This window comes from Coffea arabica, chromosome 4e (assembly GCF_036785885.1).
Source record: "Coffea arabica cultivar ET-39 chromosome 4e, Coffea Arabica ET-39 HiFi, whole genome shotgun sequence".
Lineage (NCBI taxonomy): Eukaryota > Viridiplantae > Streptophyta > Magnoliopsida > Gentianales > Rubiaceae > Coffea > Coffea arabica.
The window spans coordinates 8,484,167-8,510,111 of NC_092317.1; the positions used below are offsets into that span (position 1 = coordinate 8,484,167).

A 25,945-nucleotide genomic window follows, 5' to 3' on the forward strand; every position below is an offset into this window, starting at 1 on the left:
TTAAAGAAAATACTAAAATTTGCTATTTATCATCAGGGATTAAATTACATATGGCATCAAAAATAGTATATCATTATATATATATATTTAACATAATGTAAGATCCAAATTGCTCTTTTTAGTTATAAACTCACTGTCAAACAAGATCAACAACAAATGACCAAAAAAATCTATAACAAAAATATTACAAAGAGCAAATTTTAATACCATAAAAATCTTAGCAACTAACTTTAATATGTTGACAAAAATATTTATGATGTTAAAGTTTGTTATATGTAATATTTGGTTACAAATTTTTTTGATGATTTGTTGTTGATCGTGTTTGATAATGAATATGTAGCTAAAAAGAGTAATTTGGATCTTATAGTAAGTAAATGTATAAAATGATATACTATATGTGATTTAATCCTTAATGATAAAATTGTGTGGGTTAGTATTAAATTAATTAAATAATGTAGTAGATGAGGAGCAACAATAAAATTAGATTATTTTTGCTCTCCTAATGTCACTATTTAATTGTTGATTGGATCTAAATATTACAAGATAATTAACCTCAATGGAGATTAGTATAATTTTTAAAACTTGAAGGGAGGCCAATGAAATAATCAGAAATCTCAGTAGAAGTTTTTGAAATTATCCCTTTGTCTATTTATCTGCGCAACTTGCAAAAGTCCTTTTCGCTGTTTTGGTCTTCAATCTTTTCCTAGCGGGCTGTTTTTATGTCGAAATCATACTAGGGTAGGTAATCATCCTTGTCCCCACCTTCTTATATCTTCTTTATCCAATATTTAATTGGCCTAGTAGAAAATTTCAATGTACTCCACTGCTTCCCATTTTCTATCTCTCGTCCCATCTTCTAAACAGGACAATTAAAAACTTCTTTTCCAAAGCTGGAATACGAAAAATAATTGGTGGAGAGATGCTAATTAGAATCTTAGTACAGGCTCCTTTGCTTCTTTTGCCGAAAGTTGGCTGCAGTTTTCAGGCATCAAAAATCAAGAGTCTCTGGCAATACCAATTAAACCTACTATTTTATACCCCTAGAGGACTAATCCATTCCGCCGTCCTCCCTAGTTTTTTTTTTTTTTTTTTATATATGGGTATCCGGGTCAATCCTTACGGGATCCGACTAATCCCCTGCGACCCGAGTCCGGCGCCCGACTAATCCGTCCTCCCTAGTTATTATCACAAAATATGTACACAACTTAAACCTTCTTGTCAAAAGTTCTCCATGCCCATGTACGTTGTACGTTGGGCTTGGAGAACCTGCTCTGGAGGTTCGGCGTTGCTTCAGTCTTCTTCGAATCTTTAATTAACTCATCTGAATTCATCATTTTTTCTTAATGTAGAATAGGAATGGGTGTAGGATAAAAATTATCGTATCGACAAAAAAAGAAATATACAGCACTTGGGATTTTTCTAATTTGGCAGCTGGCAATGACCCTTATCTCCATTTGTCTCCATCACCATTTTAGACCGCATAGCTGCTGAAAGTATGTGGCAAGCGATTGAATTCTAACTTCAAAAAGTAAATGAAACCAAGTGGTTGGGGCAGGTGTAGTACCAGTGAAGTCCTGGTACCATCATAAAGTTATGAAAAAACATGGCATTAAGTTTGGTCAGTTTGTACGAGCTGAAAATGGTATGGGAGTTTGAATAAGAACAGAAAATTTTGAAGAAAATAGTAGATGACCTAGGCTTTGCATGGCTGGATAATGACACGATGACATCGAACGGTTGACAGTAAAGTCAAACCTAACGGAAAGTCAATTGACTGTGAAATCTAACGGAAAGTCAAACGATTTCAATTCGATGACAAATGGTACATTCATTTATAACTTTATAAATCCATCAAATTCATTTATATATATGAGCTGATACAAATGAAAAATGTTTGTTTATTTGTTTTGCCTGGAAAGGCCGGACCTTCGAGGAATACTGATAGTGCACCGACCCGCCCTAGATGGGTGCTCGGACCTCAACCTGGATGCCAGTGGGGATCCGACATTTGTTTATTCGTGAGGCGGGCGGCGTAGGAGTCCGGGATGTTGTCCGATCCGATCTCGACCTAAACGCCTAGAAGAAAGCACACTTTCGAGATTTGAATATATTAAAATGTAACATAGGACGGAATGTTTGTGTATTACTATAATAGTTGAGAGCCGCAGTACAATAAAATTCTTGCATTGCACGAACGAGGAAGTGGTGGTTTTTTTTTTTTTTTTGAGTAAAAGACCCAGGGAATCTTGAAACTATCATTGTTGTAAAGTTTTTGGCCCCTAAATCTAAATTTTGTATCCAATTGACCCCTGAACAATTAAAAGTATATAGTTTAAGGATTTATGGTCATTTTAAACATAAGTCAAGCTGGAACCAAAGGGTATTTTTGTCCAACCATAATCGAAGCATACGTAATCATCTCTTGCTCTTGCCAGTTTCATCTTCTTCTATCTTAAATTTTAGGTTTTCTCTTGGGAACCGCAAGATAAGAGAAGCGAGAAAAGAGGAAATGATATTATTTTTCTACTTAGTTTTTCTTCTAGACTAAAACCCAACTTGGTAGTTGGGAACACAGGAAGAAAACGAAAAGAGAAGCTGTGTAGGATAAGCATCAGACTAGCACTACAGAGTTCAAAAACGTAGGATAAACCAACAATATAGTGCTGCAACTCTCATAATAGTACTCCTACTCCATCAATCTACCCATGGTTCACGTGTCATTTCGGTGCCAACCTCACTCTACACAAAAGATGCATTACTTTCGTTGTAATGTGGTATTGCAAAAACTAGATCTCTTTCTATTCTCATTTTGATATTTTTTTGCTTAGTTGGATTAGGCGGGATGAAGAAGATGATAGAGGCTGAGCAGTTTAGAACTAGTTGTTGCCAGCAGAAGAGGAGGAAAAGAGTGGTTAGTTTAGGAGTGAGAGTGGTCGTTTTGTCCATCATTTACTTGTGCGGGACTGATACTAGTAATTGTGTGTGTTTTATCTAACTATCTTGCGTTGCTAGATTGATTGATGTTTCCTCTTCTCCAGGTTTTTTATTCTGGTCCCAATGCTTCCATTATGATTGACCAAAAATACCCTTTAGTTTTGACTCAATTTATGTTTAAAATGATCAGAAGTTTTTAATCTTTACACTTTTAATTGTTTAGGGGCCAATCGAAGATAAAATTTAGATTAGGGACCAAAACTTGACAATAACGATAGTTTAGGAGCTCCTTAAGGTTTTTTTTTTAAACTTTTTTTTCCCTCGGTCCCATCAGAAAAGACCTGATTCTAAGGTCGTAACCGTATCATGAAAATGAGGAAAATGCAAAGTTCCTCGCTGGTTCCTCCCGTGTCCCCATCTTCAGTTTTTGTCCGATTGGATCCACAGCTTTAAAGCCTTGCCTTCAATCAAAAGTCCAAACAGTCAAACAGTCCTTTTCTAGCCATTGCTTCTTTCTTCCCGTTGATTTTGCCCTTCCAACTTGCTTATATAGTAGTACTTGAACTGCTACAATCCTCGGTACTGCGCACCCAAAAATCACCAAACATTTCCCCTCCAAAGTCTCCAATCGGGACCATTTTTCCTACGCCAAGCTATCTAAACGTCATTCTCTATCTACCCAATAAAACCCAACTGGAAAAAAAATTGGTTGAAAGAACCCATCCCAAGAAAAACTCCAAAAAATTCTCTCCTTTCTTGAATTTACATCTCTTTTAAAGTAAAAACCCAAGAGTTCTGATCAATAATGGCAGAGAACCCATTGGCCAATTCCAATACTTCAATCCAGATCCCATTGATGGCAGAGAACCCATTACTATCATCATCAGATGATCTAAAGGATACAGTTCTAGACAAGCACTTAGCCAAGCTGGAAACTTTCCTCAGAGTTTTTGGGTTCTGCCAAGACTCTCCTTTTGGTTCAATTTTGTCATGGCTGGCTTTTGCTATATTTGCTATTTTGCTTCCCCTTTGGTCTATTTACTATGCTTATTGCTCAAACTGTGAGCATTATCAGATCAGAACTTTTGAGCTTGAAATTTTCACCTCTCAAGCTGTGGTGGCTGCCATTTCTCTGCTCTGTATTTCCCATAATCTGAGAAAACATGGTGTCAGAAACCTCCTCTTTGTTGATCGATGCCATGGAAACACGGCCCAATTTAGACAGCAGTGCATCCAAAAAATCAAAGTATGCTTCTTTCGTACTCTTTTTTCTTTTTCTTTTCCATTATTTCTTCATTTCTAATCTAAGATTGTTGGGTTCCTTAAGAATTTATTCTTTAGTTTATATCGTAGCTTGGTGGGTAGAAAGGCATAAGTGTTGATAGGGAAGTGGACGAGGAAGACGGAACTTTAACTACTGAGCTACATGCCTTTTTCTTTTGTGTTTGTACTTTAACTTTACCTTTTCTTTTTAATGGAAACATCATAGATCTCGTTTCCTAAATTTTTCCTGATTAGTACTTTCTTTTTTAGGAAAAAAATTTTGGGTTATATTTATGGGGGGTTTTGGCTTTTGTTGTAGAGTTGGTCTTAGCTGAGTAATTAGGTTCCAAATTTATGAACAGGTCTTATTTGAGGAGGTTTTAGATATAGCAGCACTAAATTGTTTTTATTTTAATTCTCATTATTTGTGTAATTCTTGTTGTGATACTTTCTTTGACAGTTTTTTCGAACAAAAAGGAATTAACAAAATTCCGATATTCCTGATATATAGGTTAATCTTTTATTTCTTTCCTTTGGGTGTATTACTTAATTGTTTTCTAATTGTTCTAGTAGTGGGTTGGGGGAGGAGGAGGTGTGGAAGAAGCACAGAGAGGGATGGGGACTTGAAATCCATCCCTTTTTTAGAGATTGCAATTAAGGCCCTTAATTACTGGACTATAGTGGATCATTGTGTTGTTGAACATATAGACCTGAGGCAATTATGCTAATGTCCTTTATTTGCTTCCTTTGACTTTTTTATAAGTTATTTCTCTATCAATCTGTCCAATGTCAGTTTTGAGTTGCAAAATGGTCCTACGGGGTACGCATAAAGTACCTTTTTTCTCCATTTAGTATGATAAATTTATCCGTTCTCTGTGCGGGGTGTGCGGTGGCCTGGTGGGCTTGTGGGGTAGAACAATGTGATGTAGCCTACCAAGCTATTTGTACACCAGCAGTCCCAAGAGTTCTCATGGCCATAGAAACCTACAAATTCCAAAGGAAATTATAATAGTGGCATACTTACCGCTTTTGCAATTTTACAGTGTAATCCAGTTCAGTTACAAATATATGGACAACAGCTCTTGATAAGCAAGCAGAAATGAAGAAAACATAGGTTGATTAAAACTTAGTAATACTTTAGGATACATGTGTCTAACTAGCCAAAACTGTTTAAACATCGCTAAAATTCCACCTTCAAGTGACTTAAATTATGTGGGTGAAAAGAACTCTCATTGTAAGTTTGTGGTGTCCCACAAACACGTCTTTGAGTTTTTCTGTTATGAAAGTGACTGCTGAGAAACTTATGAGATTGCTTTGTCCTAGGTTGAGTAAATGCATTCTTGAAATTATCAGTCAATGCGAAAAAAAAAAAAGAAGGCTTTGTTATATCCATGGTCAAACACGGCTATTTTTGAAGATTTCTTGTCCCACTAAACTTAGTTATTAAATGTTAAGTTTGGAAACAATATATGGATCTGGTGATTTGTCTTAATGATGGTAAATTACCCTTCTTGATACTGCATCGAGTTTACCTTCATCTGAAGTTCGCATGAAGATAGTTCTTTTGGCTAGTATCAAAAACACACTTATAAGCAGTACATGTAATAGGGGTTGTCACTGTAGTTGAAATTGATGCACCAACTAATGCAGGAATATATTTATCTTTTTTCCTTTAAAACTCGAGAGCAGAGGTCTGTCTGCAGCTTTGCTAAAGATTGTGGCCTACTTGGTTTAGCCCTTCATCTTCTATGAAGATTCAGTAATGGACCATGTCCTTGTTGTGAAGCAGGCTGTTACTAATTCTCTCGTTGGAAAAGAATTTAGAATTTTGACCGGTGGTGTTAAAATCTATGCAGTTGATGGTTAAGAAAAGCAGTTATCTGATTTAACTTGGTAAAACTGTCAAATGAAACTGTACTCCAGTTGGTATAGATGGTAATTTTTTTTCAGGGTTTAATGTTGCTTGTATTTCCAGAACAGTGTAATTAATGGACATCGTTCATCGCAGGGGTCTGTGTTTAGGAAATAGAAGCATTTTATTCATTGCAGACATCTATTTTAGAAATTAAAGAGAGTCAAATGGGTTAACGTACATGACTTTGCTTCAGCACCTGCCATCATGTTCATAGCTGATGTTCATTTTCTGCTTAAGGTATAGTGTCAGAGTAAGAGAATGAAATAAAAGAAATAAAAAATGATATTTACTACCTACATAGCAAAAGGAAGTGGATGGGAAGATCTTTCCCCCCTCCAAACTTGATAACTTATGCATACAAAGCTTTACTTCTGATCTACAAATTTTATTGTAAACAGGAGAAACTATGAACTTGTGAAAGTAAAACATTGATATCTTGTGCGTACTAGGCCAATTCTACATAAATTTATGTGTATGAAGAAGTATTCTCTTGCTTCCAGGATACTAGTTTGCTAACCTGCTTTTGTGGACTTTTCTTATTAGATCTCGTTGTTCACTGCAATTTTTTGGTTGACCTTCTGAATTGAACTGCAAACTTTTGAACTAACTTTTACTTTTGGTGGTGATTGCCCAGGCCTTTTACCGTTCAGTGTTCACATGGGTCATCATTTGCTTTGTCTTAAAGACTGCTCGTGAGGTCACTCGTGCCGTATATCTGCGTGATAAACTTTGGTGGTGGCCTGTTGTGATTCTGGTTGCTTCACTTGTTTCTTGGACTTACTCAACTATACTCTTTCTGCTGGGGACGTCACTGTTCAATTTGGTAGGGAATTTCCAAGTGATACACTTCGAGAATTATGGAAAACTTTTAGAAAGGGATCTGGATCTTTCAGTTTACATTGAAGAGCACGTGCGTCTTAAATACAACTTATCTAAAATAAGTCACAGGTTTCGTGTTTTTCTTCTTATGGAATTCTTGGTTGTCACAGCCAGTCAATTTGTAGCTCTATTGCAGACAACGGGAAACAAAGGAATAATCAACTTCATCAATGGTGGTGATTTTGCAGTAAGCCATTGTAGCTAGATTATCTTATGCTATGGACATAGTTTCAGTTTTTAGGTTTGTGTGCACATTTGAGGATTATATATATGGAAACTCGTTTACTTGAGGAATAGTGAGGAATAGTCTTTGTCAACTTGATAATAATTGAGTGCTCAAAGGCATTTTTTTTCAACTTTTATTACGTGGATGATTTCTACATATTCTAAAATAAATGGAAAGGTTAACGACATATCACTAGATGATGTCCTTTTGCTACATATGAAATCCCAAAACTCTTGAGGTGACATCTCAAAGCAATGGTTGTTTGATTTTCCTGATGACCAACTTTTTTTTTGTGCATTCCGTTATATTGATCTTTTTCTTGAATTAGGAAATGGTTTGGACTCATAATTGTTGCTCTTTTATGACTGTAGGTATTATCCATTGTTCAGCTTGTTGGAATAGTGCTTTGTCTAACTGCAGCTGCAAAGATGTCACATAGAGCTCAAGCTCTTGGAGCAGTTGCTAGTAGATGGCATATGCTGGTTACATTTAGTTCTAATGATGCTTGTGCATCTGGCACTTCAACCAATGGTGGAAACTTGGAAGTTCCCAATCCCATGGGCGCATTGTCTGTTAACTATTCAGAAAGTGATTTGGAGTCCAGTGATTTTGTGTCTTTGCCTCCTCGACTACCACTTACTCAGATGACATCATATCACAAAAGACAAGCCTTTGGTATGTAAATATGTCAATGATGCTTAATTTTTCTAATTTTTTGGTGAAGGATTTTATTCTGCATGGTTCCCTAGCAGACTATTAATACTCTAGAACGGCTTGAGTTGGATATTGCTTTCTGAATATATAGCCTCGTTGATAGGCTTACTCATGTTAATAAGTAAAAGAACTGGAAGCTCTTGTGTATCATTTATCATGTTAACTTGTCACTAACGCTGTCAAACTGGTATATGCATTCTGGAACCGTGTTCTCTGTTGGCTGCATTCCTTCACATCATCTAAGTTTGGTTTAGTCATCTTTCATTACTATTATTATAATGCTTGAACTTCTTTATCTTGGCTGTTATGTTGGGAATGCATTCATTCACAAACTCATTCTTAATGTGGCATAATGAGCTGCCAAACACAGCTGGTGTCGAATTGAAAGTCAATTATCATTCCTTGACATTTTTTTTTATTTGTTATGAATGTCGATGTTATGTTTTGAATAAGATTTTTGAGTTTCTAGTCTATTTTCCTTGTGATTTTGAGGTTTAATAAACCTGGTCTTCCACAGGAATTTCTACACAGTAATGTTCCTCTTTCATGCAGATCCAGTGGGACATCCGTTTCAGTTTTGCCTCCTTACAATCTGTAGGAACCCTAAAAATGTTTTGCATTTCTAGTTTTTTCGTCGCAAAGCATCTTAATCACTTTGCGAAAATGGGCTAGTATGAGTATTGTAGAATGTCTATTGAACCACACTAACAAATGCCAGTTGCATGTCCTGGAGACCCCTTAGCTGAGAACAATTGAGGATTATGAATATACGGTTTATGTTTTTTTGTTACTACATTTTGCATATATAGTTTACGCAGTCCGGGATACTACATTTTGTTTCTTAGCATCGGCGAAAATGCAGTTTAAGATTCCACTGTGATGTGCTAGGTATGTAAGGGACTCGTTTTAGGATTGCTTTTGAAATCCATATCTGGCTCTTATTATGGAGCCTAATAAGTTGGTCCAATTTTGTCCTTGGCTTCTTAAATCCCTGTTACCTTAGGATCTCCAATAAGGTTTTAAAAGACCCTTCCTTTGCTTCCGAATTGTATTTCCCACTGATTCCTTTCAACTATATGCTTTTTTGCAGTATCATATGTGCAGTCTAGTACTGGTGGGTTTACCATTTTTGGTTGGATAATCGATCGGCATCTCTGCAACACAATTTTCTTCATCGAGCTCTCGCTCGCCTTCTTTGTACTGGGTAAGACCATCACCATTACCACCAGATGATGCAAATGCCTCGAAAATTCATCGATGAGAACTCGGCCCCCAAATTTTTTTTCATAGTTGGGGCATCTGATCAAGATCACATTAACAGGGGTGAAACTTTTCTCTAAGAAGGAGACTTATCTTTATTGTACCTGAGAATTTGGTCCTGCTTTAGCTTTGGATCATTATATTGATGAAGAACTTTGGTGTAATCAGACACGGCGATTGTTTTGGTTGAAACTCGCTAAATTGTGTATTACTAACTTTTTGTCTGATATGCCAATTTTCAGTCATGTATCAAACTCTTCTGTTCCCTGATTCAAAGAATGGCATTTATGCTTTGACAAGCCCCTTTTGTTCATTTCTTGTTAATATTTCTAGGTTCAAATATATTGGGTACAATTCAACATTTATTCCGGCAAGAGCAAGTTCAGTCATCGACATTTCTGTCGTCACATCTTTTGACTGCCGTTAGACCTTTAATGCAAGTATTTGAAAAAAAAAAGGGTAAAAAACAAAAAAGTCTCCTGTGATAAACATAATATACAGAAAAGCCTTTTATAGTTTTAAAATGTACAACACGACACCTCATACTTTGAACTAAATTGTAAAGTTGATAGAATTCATTAAACTTAACGGAAATGGAAGAAATTATCAAAATGCCTTGATATAATTAAGCAAAGACAACTCAAAAAAATCATTTATTTTATTCTCTAGATAGAGGGAATTGAGATATAAAAAGTAGGTATAAAAAATTTTTTTTAGGTTCCAATAAGTTATTTCGGTTAAGTTTAACGGATTTCATTACCTTTATAATTTAGTTCAAAATATGAGATGTCATGTCGTACATTTTGAAATCACGGGGGGTTTTTCTGTGTATTAGGTTTTCCACAGAGGACTTTTTTGTTTTGTACCAAAAAAAAAAAGGATCTTTAATGCAAGTTTTGCTTTCACATTAATCTCCGAATAAGTTCAGTTAATTTTTTTTAAGTGGAACGTGTTGAATTCAAAGTCTCGTACTTGTTATTTCTCGTATCTGATCATTCTATTCAATCCTTTTATTAGGTCCAGTTAAATTGACATCGTAGATATATTAATTAAATGTGCCTTAGCTCTAAAATTTTGGTTGATGTAGTTCTCCAATTTGTCTGCTTATCGTGTGTAAATTTGACGATTAGTGCGTCATACATGCTTAAATATTAACTTATGGATATCAACTTGTTCAGTTTTTGGTTTAGCATATATTAATAGGACGAGTTTTACCTAAACCCTTGAGTATCATTCTTGTTATTTTTTTCAATAAAAAAACCATAATCTCATTGTAATAAACCTACTTTAATGACAGAAAATACACCAAACGTGTAACAGACAAATATTCTTGTTATTTGTAATTCACTCATTTAAGAAAATAATGTTTGTGGTATGTTGAATATGTGTACTATGTATACCTGGCAGTTGGGCGGATTAATATTGGGTTTTCATTTAAATGGGTTACACCCAACCTGCCTAACTTTAGATTGGGTTAATTTTGGATTGGGTCATATTGGGTCATTTCAAATCCATGACCCAATATATTAATTAATAGATTTTGATACATAAACTCTCTCAAATATATTTTCACATACAAAAAAAAATTCACACACACAAACACATTTTTGCATAGATAAACATATTTTCACACACTAAAACACTCACAGATATAAACGCACACTCACTTTTTAAGTTCTTTTGAAATAATTTACTTTTACACATATAAACACACTAAAATACACATGTATGATATGGGAGGAGATGGGGGTTTTGGCGTGGGTTAGTGGTGTCAGAAATGGATTTAGCGTAGTGTGTATTTTGCAGTAAAATGAAGAAGGAATCGTGTTATGAAAGCAAGGGTAGTTGCCTTGATCAATTAAGATCTCTTTAATGTCCAACTTTGCTCTAGTCTATCAAAACTGAGAATGGGAATGGCGTACCAGTACAACAAGAAGTGGGAAAGACACACATATGATATGTGTCTGCAAATTTTCTCCGATTGTTATTTTTTCCAAAAAAATTTTTTTATGCTTTATTGAATGCATTTTTTTAATTATTTTGTTATTATATATATTAAATTGTTATAGTATTTTTTTTTTATAAAATTTTCAAAAAATAACAATTCAAATGGGCTTATATTTGATTGCATGACAAAAGAAGAAGTGGCGAAAAATATTATGGAAGTAAAAGGAGTGAAATGCTCTGAATATAGGAAAGGGATAATTTCAGAAACCTCCCCTGAGGTTTCTGACATTTACACTCACCTCCCCTGTGGTTTGAACAATTACACTAACCTCCCCTGAGGTTACTAATCCTTTACAAATTCAGTCCAAATGATTAAAATATTATTTTAGAGAGTGAAATTAGAATTTTGTACCTGATTTGCCCTTTGTGCTACATGTCCAATGAATGACAAAGTATTACAAATTAATTAATAATTAATAAATTTTAAGGAGCGTAGTTTATAGGCAAATCCGTATTACTTATTTAAAGTACCAGCTCTTTACGGGTATTTTACTTTCAAACATTTACTTTATTACAAATATTTATTCTCAAATACAGATTTGTATTTACTCTCAAATATTTAATTTTTGTTAAATAAAAAACCTACCAGTTTTTCTTCCGTAGAAATATTAATATAACACTTTTTCAATTTTAGTTATAAATATTTATGTATTTAGCATAAATAAAATGATTCAGGATAAAATACTCATAAAGAGCTAATACTTTACTCATGTAATGGATGAAAATCATAAAAAATTAATACTTTATGGGCCATTTCTTTTTTAAAAAAATATTTAATTTATATTAAATAGATAACCTACTGATTTTCTTTTTACGAGAATATTACTGTAACACTTTTTAATTTTTAATCACAAACGTTAATATATTTATCATAAATTAAATATTTGAAAATAAAATATCTGTAAAGGGCGGGTACTTTAAATAGGTTATGTGTATTTGTCTATAAACTACACTCCTTACTTAAATCAATAAACTATACTCCTTAACTTAAATCAATAAACCAATAAAGTTAAGGAGTGTAGTTTATTGATTTAAGTAAGGAGTGTAGTTTATAGGCAAATACACATAACCTATTTAAAGTACCCGTCCTTTACAGATATTATAGCTAAGTAATATTATAGCTAGTTTATAGGGAGGTTTCTGAAATTATCCCTTTAAGAAAATAATAAAACGTCGACGCATGCAAGTAAGTATTATAACTAAGTAGCTCTTATAATTTTGTTAAGTATCCATACATGGAGGCCCTGCTTTGGCTCATGTCTTATGCTGTTTCATGAACAATGAAATATTTCTGTATCCCATATCCCATCCCTTGTAATTTGTTTATTTTTTTTTAACTTAAACTGGGTAATGGGTGCACAGCACAAATACCAAAATCGCCCAAAATATATGTGAATTTTTATTATCCAATCCAAAATTGACCCAATATCCAACTTACCCAACCCAACCTCTCAAATTAGTGGGTGAGTTGTTGGATTTTGGGTATAATTGCGAGGTTTAGTACTATGTTATTGAAGATATGTTGTTTGTCCTTCATAAAAAAAAAAAAATTTATGTTGTTTGACGCATAATGCAAGTGATTAGTGACTAAGATCCACAATTAATAACTTTTACACAAATTAACAAACGGGTCAAGGATAATGGGGAAAGCCACTGTAATGGCACGCATAAAATACTCCCTGAGAATAAAGGGAGAGCTATTGCAGATAAGTATTTGGCATTTGCAGATAAGTATTGCAGACTATTTGGCATTTGCAGATAAGTATTGCAGACATGGATGACATCAAAGCTCCAAATTTGCTGCCCATGATTGACCCCAGTAATCCGCCAAAGCACGGCTTCCAAAGTAGGCAGTAGGCACAAGCATCAAAACTCATATCCCATATCCTTGAATTTATCAAGAACACTGCCTGCTGAATCATCCTTTATGGCTTTATCATCAGCTGACGCGCACAATTCCATGAATTCTCCTGTATTTGGCCATAAAGATGACACCCCTTGTAGCTATCCTTTGCTTCCCCGAAACCCAATTCGTCAACCACCATTATTTAAAGGTGACGTGCCGTTTCTTGAATTCTGCTACAGTAGTTCACTCTTTAAAACTAATTGTACACGAGGGGTTTGAGGAAAGGTCTGTGAGAGAAAAATGCTGGGATTTGGGACTTTCAGCCACTCTATTTCCGCCGGAAGAAAGACTGGAATGGGCTATGATGTACCAGAGGGTGTGGATATTCGGGGTAGATATGATCCTGAGTTTGCCAGAATTCTTACCAGGGATGCTTTGCAATTTGTTGCTGATTTGCAAAGGGAGTTTAGGAACCATATTAAGTATGCCATGGAGTGCAGGAAAGAGGCAAAGATGAGGTATAACAACGGGGCAATGCCAGGATTTGATCCAGCTACCAAGTCTGTGAGGGATGCTGAGTGGGTTTGTGCACCAGTGCCCCCAGCTGTTGCTGATAGGAGGGTTGAGATAACAGGGCCAGTTGAGAGGAAAATGATCATCAATGCACTCAACTCTGGGGCCAAGGTTTTCATGGTAAGTTTAGAAATTTCGAACTTGGGATTTTCATATCTCTGACATTGCTTAATGATGGACACTGAAATTATTTGTTCAAAATTTGGAAACTCAGCTTTTGGCCGTAGTACTTATCTTTTCACGTTAATATGGTCTCTGTATTCTAGAAGAATGAAAGTGTGCAAATTAGAATTGATTGGACTATAGTTGTAAAATCAGACTTACGCATTTATCAATCTCAGTTATCAATCCATCCTTGATTAATTCAACTATCTTCAAATCCTCAGGCTGATTTTGAGGATGCATTGTCACCAAGTTGGGAGAATCTTATGAGGGGACAAGTGAACTTGAAAGATGCTGTTAATGGAACTATAAGCTTTCATGACCAAGCTAGAAATAGAGTTTACAAGCTCAATGAGCATACTGCTAAGCTTTTTGTCCGCCCAAGAGGTTGGCATTTACCCGAGGATCATATATTAATTGATGGTGAACCTGCCACTGGTTGCCTAGTTGACTTCGGCCTCTATTTTTTCCACAATTATGCTGCATTTAGGCAGAACCAAGGTGAAGGATGTGGTCCTTTCCTTTATCTCCCAAAGATGGAGCATTCAAGGTACTTGTGTCTTCTTTCTCTATGCTTTCTTCAGCATTTGAGTATTGATGTTAGAAGTAGGACTTAAAAAATTGAGATTTTACGTCTTCTTGGACAGTTCCATGGTCATGCTTATTTCACTGCTCTACCAATAGCTTCAATATTACTGGCAATGCAATGCTCCAGATATTTTGAGCTTTAAGATTAATATTTGCTTCACCATATTTTGTTGTCCACCATAATAATCATATTCTGTCCTTTTTTTTTGAGGTTCTCCAATTGTTGACATTAATAGCTTGCGTTGTTATGGCTGTGAAAGCTTCATACCCCATGCCAAATTAGTGGTTTAATGTTTTTTTGTTGCAAGTGTCATGATCTTGAATCAACTTGTCAACTTTTAAAGGATGCATTTGTAAAGCATGCATCTAATATCAGCGAGTATGTCCAACTCTTACAAGTAGTTAATTTGCCAACAGAGAAGCTAGGATATGGAACAATGTATTTGAGAAGGCAGAGAAAATGGCTGGTATTCAAAGAGGAAGCATTAGAGCTACTGTTCTAATTGAGACACTTCCTGCTGTCTTTCAAATGGATGAAATCCTGTATGAACTGAGAGATCACTCTGTTGGCTTGAACTGTGGAAGATGGGATTATATATTCAGTTATGTCAAGACCTTCCAGGCTCATCCCGATAGACTGCTGCCAGATAGGGTCCTAGTAGGAATGGCTCAGCACTTCATGGAAAGTTACTGTGATCTACTGATCAGGACCTGTCACAGGCGCAGTGTGCATGCCATGGGAGGAATGGTAAGTGACAGCATTCTTGGAATAGGTGCAATAAGCAAATTTGAATTAAAAGAAAAAAAACTATGGAACGTATTCTAAATTAAGACTATTGAGTTCTGAAACGTGGAATAGAAGTTAGAATTTGTAATATGTAGCAGAAGCCTGCCTTTCTTTTCTGTCTTAATAATTGAAACAGTTACATTATACTACCTCATAAAATTCATATATTTTGAACAGGCAGCTCAAATTCCAATTAGAGATGACCCAGCGGCAAATGAAGCAGCATTGGAGCTAGTAAGGAAGGACAAACTGAGAGAGGTGAAGGCAGGGCATGATGGTACTTGGGCCGCACACCCAGGGCTGATCCCCACATGTATGGAAGTTTTTACCAACTACATGGGCAATGCTCCAAACCAAATTGAAACTATGAAGCGAGGAGATGCTGCTGTCATAACTGAGGAAGACCTCTTACAGATACCAAGAGGAGTTCGAACCATGGAAGGCCTTCGTCTCAATACCCGAGTTGGCATCCAGTATTTGGCTGCATGGCTAACTGGAACTGGCTCAGTCCCTCTTTACAATCTTATGGAGGATGCTGCAACCGCTGAGATAAGCAGAGTCCAGAACTGGCAATGGTTGAAGTATGGAGTTGAATTGGATGGTGACGGCATAGGTGTGAAGGTGACCGTGGACCTCTTTGGGAGGGTTGTCGAGGAAGAAATGGCTAGGATCGAGAGAGAAGTTGGAAAAGATAAATTCAAGACAGGCAAGTACAAAGAGGCTTGCAGGATATTCACACAGCAATGCACAGCTCCAGCATTGGATGACTTTCTGACTCTAAATGCCTACAGCCACATTGTCATGCATCATCCTGATGGATCTTCCAGGCTCTAAATGGTTCCTTCCTTCGTTCCCCTAATACCTGGAATATCATGTATTGTCTAAAAATTTCCTTGTTTCTTATGTTTCGATTGGAAAGTGTTCTGCTGCTACTTTTGAGTTCATATTATCTGCAATATAATAAATTTGAGTCTGTTTGGGTGTGGATTTAATCTCCAAACACTATTTAGCTTGCATTATAAGCACATTTTTCAATTAGCTTTTAACATTCTCGGCCATCTTTTTGTCTCAAATACATCATATCACAAAAAATGCTTAAGTGTTATTCAAGTTATTTTTCTAAAAGTATCTCCTGTCCAAACATACCCCGACAACTGGGGTTGAATGATATGTCCATGTGGACAACTGAATTAGTTTCTTTTGTAGCTAGAACTTCTGTGAATGGTCATTATCGAAGCCTAACTAATATTGTAGAAGCTAATTAACGCATTCGAGGATATCATAGTTTAATGCTCTCGACATGGCTGGAACCAGAAATATCACGTTTCATGCAGAACACCTGGCAGGCAAAGGAAATCTGAAATCACCAATTAATCATTTTCTGCAATTGATACAACCTAACTTGATAGGTGTTGACAGGCAATAACATACACTTTTTCTTCCCAAACAGGTTCATTATTAATAATCAAATAGTCTGTATTTGTAGTACTTGAGACTTGTACATAGCTGGGATTCAAGATGGGTAAACGCCAATTTAGTCACTTTGCCATATGATGAAAGTTCTGCAATTGGAATTCTGAAGCTTCATGAAAGGAAGAAAGAATTTTTATATAGATAAATGCTTCAGTTTTGAGTAACAAGCGTTTCGTCTTGAATGGGCACCGGAAAGCAAGCACGAGTGAAGTCAGAGATCATTGAGAAGTTTTTGTGGTGGTTAATGATTGCATAACTCCAAATGATAGCATGTCTAGTTGATAGTATGTATTCATATGCATCCATATGTAAGACAAAGTGGCAGCATCAAACTGAAATTTTGATGTCGATGGTTTCCTTTAAAACTGCAATGCTGGAGCAAGAGCTATTGACGATGGAGTGGAATGTTGCTGGAATTTAATTGTTGCTATGAACAGGCTGCAAACGAATCTCGCAAGCGCTCCCGAGTGAGTCGGTTGGGTCAAAACTCGACTTGATCTCAGTTAACATTAAACTCGAATCGAGTTTGAGTTGATCAAGTCGAGCTTAAACTTGAGCCGTTTGTTTGTATATATATATATGTGTGTGTGTATATTATTTATCAAGAAAATATTACTATTTTATTTATTTTTTAAAAAATAAAATAATTTATTTTATATTTTTCAAACTTGAACTCGAGTTTGATTTGGCTCAAATTTGAAGTCGAACTCGAGTTTAGTAAAATTGTGACTCGATTAGATTAGGTCATATTTTGATCCAATTCGACTAATTTACAGCTTTAACTATATAAACATTCAAACGTGATTTTCTCTAAAAACATTCAAACTTCTGATCTGGCAACTTAAGTTTGATGCCGTTGAAAAAAAAAATATTTAAAACTTTCTTTGTTTGGTTTGATAATCTTTGCAGCTGAACAAGAGATTTTCCTGAATTTTAAATTTTTACTTCCTCCAACTAACTATGAATTTCCCAGTAAATTGAGGAGGGCCATTTGGTGCCCAGCCCCCTCCTCAGTCACATCATGGCTCCGCCCATTCAATCATTCAGGCATCTAACGGGGCCAGTAAAATGGTAGTTGGTCTTGTAGAAAGGTGGGACCGACCTTTGCCATTGCAGGCGCAATCACAGAGGCAATAAACACTAGCCCATGGTTGATGTCTTCCAAGTGTGCGCTAGTGATTGTACATTTGTGAACATTTTTTCTTTTGGAGTGACAGTTTGAGTAAAGCATTATTGGACCACATCAATTGTTGCTCAATCAAAGTTTTCAGGTAACAATTGTAGAGGTTCCCAATCCTCATTTTAGCATGACAGCAAATTTATGGTACTTTTTTTTTTTTCTCTTTGGGATAATTTCAGAAACTTTCCTAGAAGGTTTTTGACAATTGCTGCCACCTCTCTTGAGGTTTGAAAAGTTACGAAACCTCTCCTGAAAGGTATGTCTCAATAACAATTGATGATGTAAGAATAAAAAAGTAATTCAATAAATATTCAATATTAACCCTCTTTGATATGTAAAACAAATTAAATACTAAAAAGTCACCTATCACCATTGTTTGTTGGATGAAAATTTCAAGTTAGATTTTTACAAGAAAAATTAAGTCATGTTTTGAAAGTTTTCTTTTCTGGTACTTCGGACATTTTTTTGGTTAATTAATTTTTAAAAATACTTGTTTTAACAAATGCCTCCCCAATCGGTTGGTCGACTTTTAAATCGATAAATCCAGTCAAAAAATTTGAAAATGAAGTATAATGCACTAGATTATATGACGTTAGAGTTTTAGAATAAAGAAGTATCACCAAAAAAAGAATTTTCATTTTTCTCTTTTAAACTCATTTTCACTTAAAATTTGTATAGTTTATGAAAGCTATCTCAGTTCTTTCATAGCACCAAGGGAGGTAACTATAATTTTTCAAACCTTGGGGAAAGTGGCCATGATTATCAGAAACTTCAAGGGAGGTTTTTGACATCATCCCTTGTTTTTTGTTTTTTTTTTTTTTGTTGGGGGTCCTAAAAAGATTAAGAGGAGGGAACCCTACTGAACTGAATCCTCATTTTAATGTAAACTATTTTTTTTGGGGTCCCAAAAGGTGAAATAGGAGGAGAAGGTTACACCATTTCAAGGTCAGAGCAGACTACTAACTAACACATTTTTTTAATAATTTATGGTAATTCTTTCAATCACCTATCAATGAAATTAAGAATAAGCCGAATCAATCCGGTTAGCAATGCAGGCGAATAGAAACAATGATGTTGTGAACAAGAAAATTCACATCCCACGTTATTTACTGAGTCATTAATTGGATATCGAAATTTACAAGTTTGAATCCAATTTCTAATATACCCCGAGACAATAAAAAGACAATTAGGGAGTTTTATTCTTTTTATCTCCGCATCGAGTATTTATTTTTTTTATGAAAAATAAATAGGAGTTATGCCCTCCCCTCCCGTGTGATAGATTGGATTGGGGGAAAAAAAAAAGTGAACCTATATGTTTGTGATGCGACGAAGTAAGAGATTGGAAAAGATGGTAGTTTCATAGGGACTACCATAGAGCATGGCAAGGGTAAAAGTCAAGTACAAGCTGACACATTGCATGATTCTAGCCCATTCCTTCCAACTTCTTTTGTAGCACGAAACGGCTAAGGTCTAACTTTTCCCATCCTCACTTGAGTCAATTCAACTAGAAAATTTTACCAAGTCAATTCGTTACCCCTTTTTTCCCTCCATCTGGGCACAGTCCATTTCATTCCACCTATGTTATATTATATGGTCCTTGTCACAGAAAGAATTTTGCAATCCTAACGACGGCTTAAATCTTCCTAATACACATTTCGTAAGTGTGACGAAAATGTTAATGACACTTCATCTCTTTTATAATTTTTTATAAAAGAATTTGAAGAAGTGCATAGTGGAAGGTCAATTTTTTTATCGTCAGCCTTTTAACAGTAACTTATAATTTACTATTCTTTAGAATTTACTAGTTGTTCCATTTTGATTGGTCCATCGGCTTCCATCTTTTGCATGTTGATAGCTTGTATTCTTTTATTATATGGTTTCAATTCCTATTTGTATCGATAAAAGAGAGAAAAAGATTTGCAGTTGCTACATGGGCTCATCAATTTTAAATTACCATAGACAAAATATGAACCACAGAGTTCAAGAGTTGACTCACATAAAAGCGTTGCACTTAATAAAAACAGACTACTACTGGGTTTGTTTGGATAAGAGGTTATTTAAAATATTTATTTGAAATAATTACTGTAATATTTTTTATGATGTGATGTATGTAAAATAAAAAATTATTTATATAATATAAGCAAAACAAAATTTAAAAAACTTTTTTTTTTAAATCTTGTAATCCAAACACGCCCAGATACGGTTAAGGAGGCAGAGAAAATTAGGAATATACCGGACCAGTATCAATAATGATCCCCAAAAGAAAACAATTTCATTGACCGACAATTAGCAGTTTCATTTTTCTTTTTCGAGTATAACATTTTATCTTTTCGAGTTAAACATTTTTACAAATGATCCTTAATAGAGGAATAGGGGATGGAAGATGAACCCAACTAAAGAATCCGAAAAAAAATATATTTTAAGAAATTCTGGACTCAAAATAAATTAAATCACTTTTAAAAATATTTTAAGAAATTCCGGACACGAAATATAGATACAAGAGGTTTCGAATCTCTTACCTACACGCTCTAGCTCAGTTGGCTAATTAGCAGTTTCTTGGTTCGATTGTGAAACCTCTTCTTTCTTTTCATTTCTTTTTCTCTTTGTTTGTTTAGCTTGAACCGGAAAAAAAAAAAAAGAAATTTAGTACATCGATGCATCATTTGAACAGCAAAAAGAGACACAATATAGTAATACAGACCAGATCTACCTATATTCCAGGGAAAAGACATCATGATGTGATAGTATTAATACTAGTTAAATAGGCAGATTAAGCAAAAAAAAAAAAATCTAAAATTGATCATCATCAAGAATCAGCTAAGTATCAATAATGAATCAAGTTTAGCTAGTGAGATCAAGATGAAAATCACTACTAGATCAATAGCAATAGTGTGTCAAAACTAGTGAGTAGCCATTCTTCTTGTTTATTATGTTCTTCTTGATGGAAAGTTTTACACACACCAAATCACACCATAAAAAACACACACAAAACAGGAAGAGTGTTCAAAATCAGTTCGTGGTAGCAGATCCCATTAAACACAAGAGAGTCAAGCCAAGAAGATCTTCTTGGACTTCTTTGTCGGGGACCAAACAGTTGATACAACCAGCTTTGATGTTGTTCCACAAAAAACCAAAAATAGTTCACTAAAACAAAACAAGGAACAAAAAACTATTAACAATTTCAACTGTTCGTATCGATCCTCGCATGTCCTCGTCTCTCTTTTTCTGCATTAAAAACTCAAAATATTACTGCATCTTAATTAGTTTTTTTTTTTCGGGCCTGATTTTCAGCGACCGAGTGAAAGAGCAGCCTTAGTATCCAATCTCCATGCAAAGCCATGGCCACCACCCAGTCTCCACACATCACACGGAAGAGTCAGGGAACTATTCCCCTTTCCGCACGTGACCACCCTCACCCTGCACGTGAACGCCGGCCAGTTCTTTGGTGGCAGCTCAAATCCTTCCTTCATTACCAGCCAGACCAGCACCTCCGACGACGACGACTCCGCCTCCTCCTGGCCCACAACCATCGCCCGGTACGCCCTGTTAACCCAAACTACCCTACTCATGCCCTCCGTTACAAACCCCGGACACGTGTCCCGATCTAGATTCATCAGCTTCTCCTGGTCCGTACACCCCAGTCCTCCACCGTACACATCATCCAACCCAACCCCAGCCCATGTTTCAGTTACGCATTCCACCCTCACCCACGTCCCCACCACCCTGACCGGCTGGCCCACCATCCCACCCGCCTTCCCATCCCGCTGGGACGACCCTCCACCCTCAAAATTCAACCACATAGGGACTTTTGCTTTCTCAACGCCGCGAGAAGAAGCCCCTCTTGCCGGACGCTCCTGGGACGAAGAGGAAGACCGTTGTTTCGTCTCAGGAGTCTCCGGCAACAAAGGTAGAGTGACAACTCCAACCCCAACACCGTCTCCACCGGATACCGATCCAGTGGAGACGGTGCTTCTACCGCCATTCATCGACTCGTTTTCTTCGGGAGAGGGGGATTTTCTCTTCCTTGCGCACTTACACTTCTTTGTCACCCCACCATTACTAAAACTAGCAATCTTCTTCTTACCACTATTTCTTACGTACCTTCTTTTTGCTCGGCCGGTTTTCACGTAAGCTCCACTGTTCTCCGCCGTAGAGCTCCCCGAACACGAGCTGTTTGTAGCCGGCTTCGGCGCGATCGGCCGATATCTCAGCATTATACGGTCCATCTTCGACATATCGTACGTATTTCCAGCATATCTAGCTATGCAACACCCTCCTCTTCCATCCATTTACTCACAAAAATTCTTTTTTTTTTGGGTGGTAAAAAAAAAAAACGAAAGTTGAAAGTTGAAACCCTTCACAAGGGTGAGAGCTGATAAAGGAAGGAGAAGGAGGATTGGATATATAAAGGCAAAGAGCAGGAGAGTCCGACGCGTGTGAGAACTGCTCCAACACGTGTGAGGGGAATGGTACGAACAGAAGAAGAGGTGATTGGTTGGAAGAGGAGACGTGGCGCTGGTACAAATGGGCCCCACGTGAAGAGGATGCATAAAGGGGTCCCACGTGAAGGTTGCCGTGATTGGGCCCCACGGGAGGACCAATCAGAAACAAGGGAGTGTCCTTAAGTACTAGGGGGCTAAAGGAGGGGGCCACGTAATGGGGTGTCTCATCGGTGCCTAGAGGATCGTGTAAGAAGGGATTGTGGAAGTTCCAGAAAAGGGACACGTGGGCGAATCGCAGTTTGGTAGGAAGGCTAAAAGTCGAAAGCCTTGGGGTTTCTTTGATTTGATTGCTCCACGTGGACGGTGGACGAGGACAAGATTTATGGACTCTAAATGGGTATCTTAACTGGATTTTATTCAACTTCTCCAGGACCATTAATTCCACTAATGTCCACTTTGCTCTTTTTCTTTTCTCTCTCTCTCTCTTTTTGTTTTTAAGTACCACATTTTACGGTTCCATTGAAAATCAAGAGTAGATTTATCCTATAATTGTTAGATGCCATAACATTAGGAATGTTTACTGTAGCAGTTAGATATTTCATTGTTTAGAATAATAGTATAACATTTTTTGTAACGAAATGTGCGAAAAAAATGATTTGAAAATATAAAAAATAACAAAATATATGTGTAATTAACTTATTGTAACTATTAAAGTAAACCTTTTATATAATTTTTAGATTTGTTTAACGAGTGCCCTTTTCGAATGTTAAATTTTTAGAAATATAAGATTAATTAAAAAAAAGCGTATAAATGCAAGAAAAAATAACAATTATTAGTATGTATATATACCTGGTAGATTGAGTAAAACATATGTGTGTTAGCGAGTATTCATTGAGCACCTATTAAAAAACTCCGTAATTTTTCAATAACATGGAGAAGAGTTTCCCTTTTTGGATTAATTGCAGTTTACACCCCTCAACAATTCAACTATTGGACTTTACACGTTAAACTTTCAATTTCAGCAATCTATTATCTTCAACTTTTAATCTATAGCACTATTAACAAATCAAGCTAAATCTCATCAAGAAAAGAATGATTGTACTAGTTTACCCTCAATTTCCCACTAAACATCCAAAAATACCCGTTTCATTTTCATATTAACAGAGTCAAATAAATCTTTAGGAGAGCCTTCAAATATACAACCAAAACAAAAACAAAACATAACCCATGTCAAATTTCACCATCAACAACAAGTGCACTACCACCATAACTTCTTCTCACACCACCATAACATTTTCACCAATTTACCACCATACCACCTTATCATATCAAACAATTAAATACCAAAAAATATACTAGACAAGAAAAAAGACCTTATTATCAGACCAAGCAAATTTAACACCCAAGAAAATCATTAGACAAGAAAACAAAAAATAGATAAAAAAAATTCCATATCCAAATCTTGTCACCGCAAACAGCCACACCACCACTACCATCACCTCTGAACTTTACCACCATCAAACCTCTTAAAACTTGTCCGACGAATTAATCCCAAAAAATCAATAGACTAAAAGAATCAATAGCAAAATATCCCACATAGGTGGACCTTTACACACCATTACCATAACCTTTTGACCTCTTGAATCTACTAGTATGGCCATCTTTCCCTCCAGAAAAAATAAAACCTTTTTTTTTTATCAACGCCATTTTCTTTAAATTCCAATCCTTAAACAACATATCTTGATTCTAACTCCTCCAAGATCCACTTTTTTGCTCCAAAATAAAAATAAAAAAATTCACACCACCCTCACTCTGCTCCTCGTCTCTAGGATGGGAGGTGCAAAACCCTTCCCTAGGACAAAAAGTCAGAAGCATGAAGGGAATGGAGGGGGGAAAGGTGGTGGTATTATTCCTTCTTCTATGGGATTAAAGGCAACTGGACAAAAAGTGGGGAGTTGAATTTTTTTTTTTTTTGTCTCAACGATAACATTTTTATAATCTACTCTAACCAATTCTAGGAGGAGAGGGAACCTAATCGACAGGAAACACCATCGGGGGAGTTGGGTTTTGCTACCATTGTTTTATGAGATAATTCTACAATAGGGTTTTGTGGGACTATGGTGGCTAATTCGCAAGGCAGGATTTTTTTTTTTTTTTTGAAATCCTTTACTAATTAGCTAATTATTGGTGCCAAATTTGTGTGTCTATTTTATGGATAAAAAGTTATTTTTGGTACAAAAGATGACGATGGCCCTTTAATTGCCAAAGTTTAGTTGATTGTAGTAGATTGCCAAAAATCACAAGTTCAAAGTTGTTGGTTTTAGCTGCAAAGTGCAACTGCTGAATAGTTCAGGGGTGCAAACTGCAATTAACCCTTTTTTGTGTCATGTTTTATTTATTTTTTATTTTTTCAGTGCGTGCTCAATAATGCCTCTCGGAGTCATATTAAAAAGGCACTACTATATTCTTTTCTTTATCCCATCCCCCAAGTTCGGTGAAACGACAAATTGGCTTTTCAAATTTTAGCTTCACATATGAGAAGCAAAATCATTAATGCAAACACAACTTTTAGACACTTGAAAAGTCCCATATTTGACGTAATACTTCTATGACAGGGCAGGGGTAAAGCCTTTGTGAAAGTTACTCAGCATTTACAACGTATTATTAGGCAGGGTCAGCTTTGAAAATATGCTCCTCATATACATTAAGTAGCTTGTTTTAATGCTTATACTTGCACAAAAAAAAAAAAAAAATAGCTCCCTTGATAGTAATTTATCTTTCTTCTCGTGGCAAGTCATAATTAATGAGGAAACTGACGTTCACGGAAATGGAATCGACAGACAGAAAACTGCCAACCGTAGGAATGGAAGGACAACGAACGAGATAGGAACAAATTTGTGAAGCATCAAAACCGTAGGAGTTCTTTTCCTCCTTTTACATATACGTGTCGCGCATTCAAATATCGTGCATTCAATCATGATAATATATACATTGTTAGTGTACATAAAATGTACTACTATTGTTTTTTGACGATGTTTAAACAAAGAGGAAAATTTATTGATTAGGCCGTCATCGCAACATTGAATTTGGTGGGAAAAAAATGTGAGAAGATTGGCTGTGATGAAATTCATGATTCCCAAAAAAAAAATGATTTGTATCATTTTGCTGTTTGATAGCCTAGATAATCCATATTACAATGGTGTGGCTAAATCCACCCACACCCTTGTAACAAAATTGACCAAAGAGTTCATAGCATCATTTATGGGGCTGGGTAGAAACTTTTTCAGTAAAAAAAAAAAAATTAGCCTTTTTTTTTAATGAAAATAGAAGGTGTTGGATTTAAAATTTACATCATTATGAATTGTTTTAAAATTTCTCACATTGGTCATTCACTTAGATGGCATTTATTTTTCCCTCTTATTTATTAGAGAGAATTTTTTTAGGAAAATGTTAATGACATTCTCATATTTCTAATAGTTTTTTCACCTTTGATCTTTTTATCACTTGAATTGAGCAAGAATACCCCTATCTTTTATTGAATTTACAATCACCCCTTTTTATATAATTGGAAGATAAACAGTAGTAAAGGCATTTTTATTCTTGTACATGAATTTAAAAAAAATGAAGAAGATTGTCATTTAAAAAAAAAAAAAGAGATGTCATCAACGTTTCTCTAAATACAATATATATATATAT

General features: G+C 35.8%; 3 protein-coding genes across 4 annotated transcripts; 2 read left to right on the forward strand and 1 right to left on the reverse strand.

Annotated features, from left to right (window-relative positions):
• Nucleotides 1-3,251: 3,251 nt before the first annotated feature.
• Nucleotides 3,252-9,490, forward strand: LOC140006009 (uncharacterized). Of its 2 annotated transcripts, none has more exons than XM_072047509.1 (4): nt 3,252-4,180; nt 6,747-6,935; nt 7,589-7,892; nt 9,022-9,490. In XM_072047509.1, exons 1-4 carry the CDS (start codon nt 3,740-3,742, stop codon nt 9,162-9,164), a joined length of 1,077 nt encoding a protein of 358 aa, XP_071903610.1. In that variant the 5' UTR covers nt 3,252-3,739; the 3' UTR covers nt 9,165-9,490. The 2 variants fall into 2 exon arrangements, with proteins under 2 accessions (XP_071903610.1, XP_071903609.1); XM_072047508.1 differs by having other exon boundaries at nt 3,254-4,180; nt 6,747-7,178.
• A 3,730-nt stretch (nt 9,491-13,220) lies between these two features.
• Nucleotides 13,221-16,141, forward strand: LOC113739812 (malate synthase, glyoxysomal). Its single transcript, XM_027267152.2, has 4 exons — nt 13,221-13,737; nt 14,004-14,329; nt 14,785-15,115; nt 15,332-16,141. The coding sequence occupies exons 1-4, from the start codon at nt 13,345-13,347 to the stop codon at nt 15,986-15,988; spliced, it is 1,707 nt and encodes a 568-aa protein (XP_027122953.2). The 5' UTR covers nt 13,221-13,344; the 3' UTR covers nt 15,989-16,141.
• A 4,666-nt stretch (nt 16,142-20,807) lies between these two features.
• LOC113739403 (uncharacterized) lies at nt 20,808-22,192 on the reverse strand. Its single transcript, XM_027266612.2, has one exon. It carries the CDS (start codon nt 22,094-22,096, stop codon nt 21,095-21,097), a length of 1,002 nt encoding a protein of 333 aa, XP_027122413.2. The 5' UTR covers nt 22,097-22,192; the 3' UTR covers nt 20,808-21,094.
• Nucleotides 22,193-25,945: the final 3,753 nt, after the last annotated feature.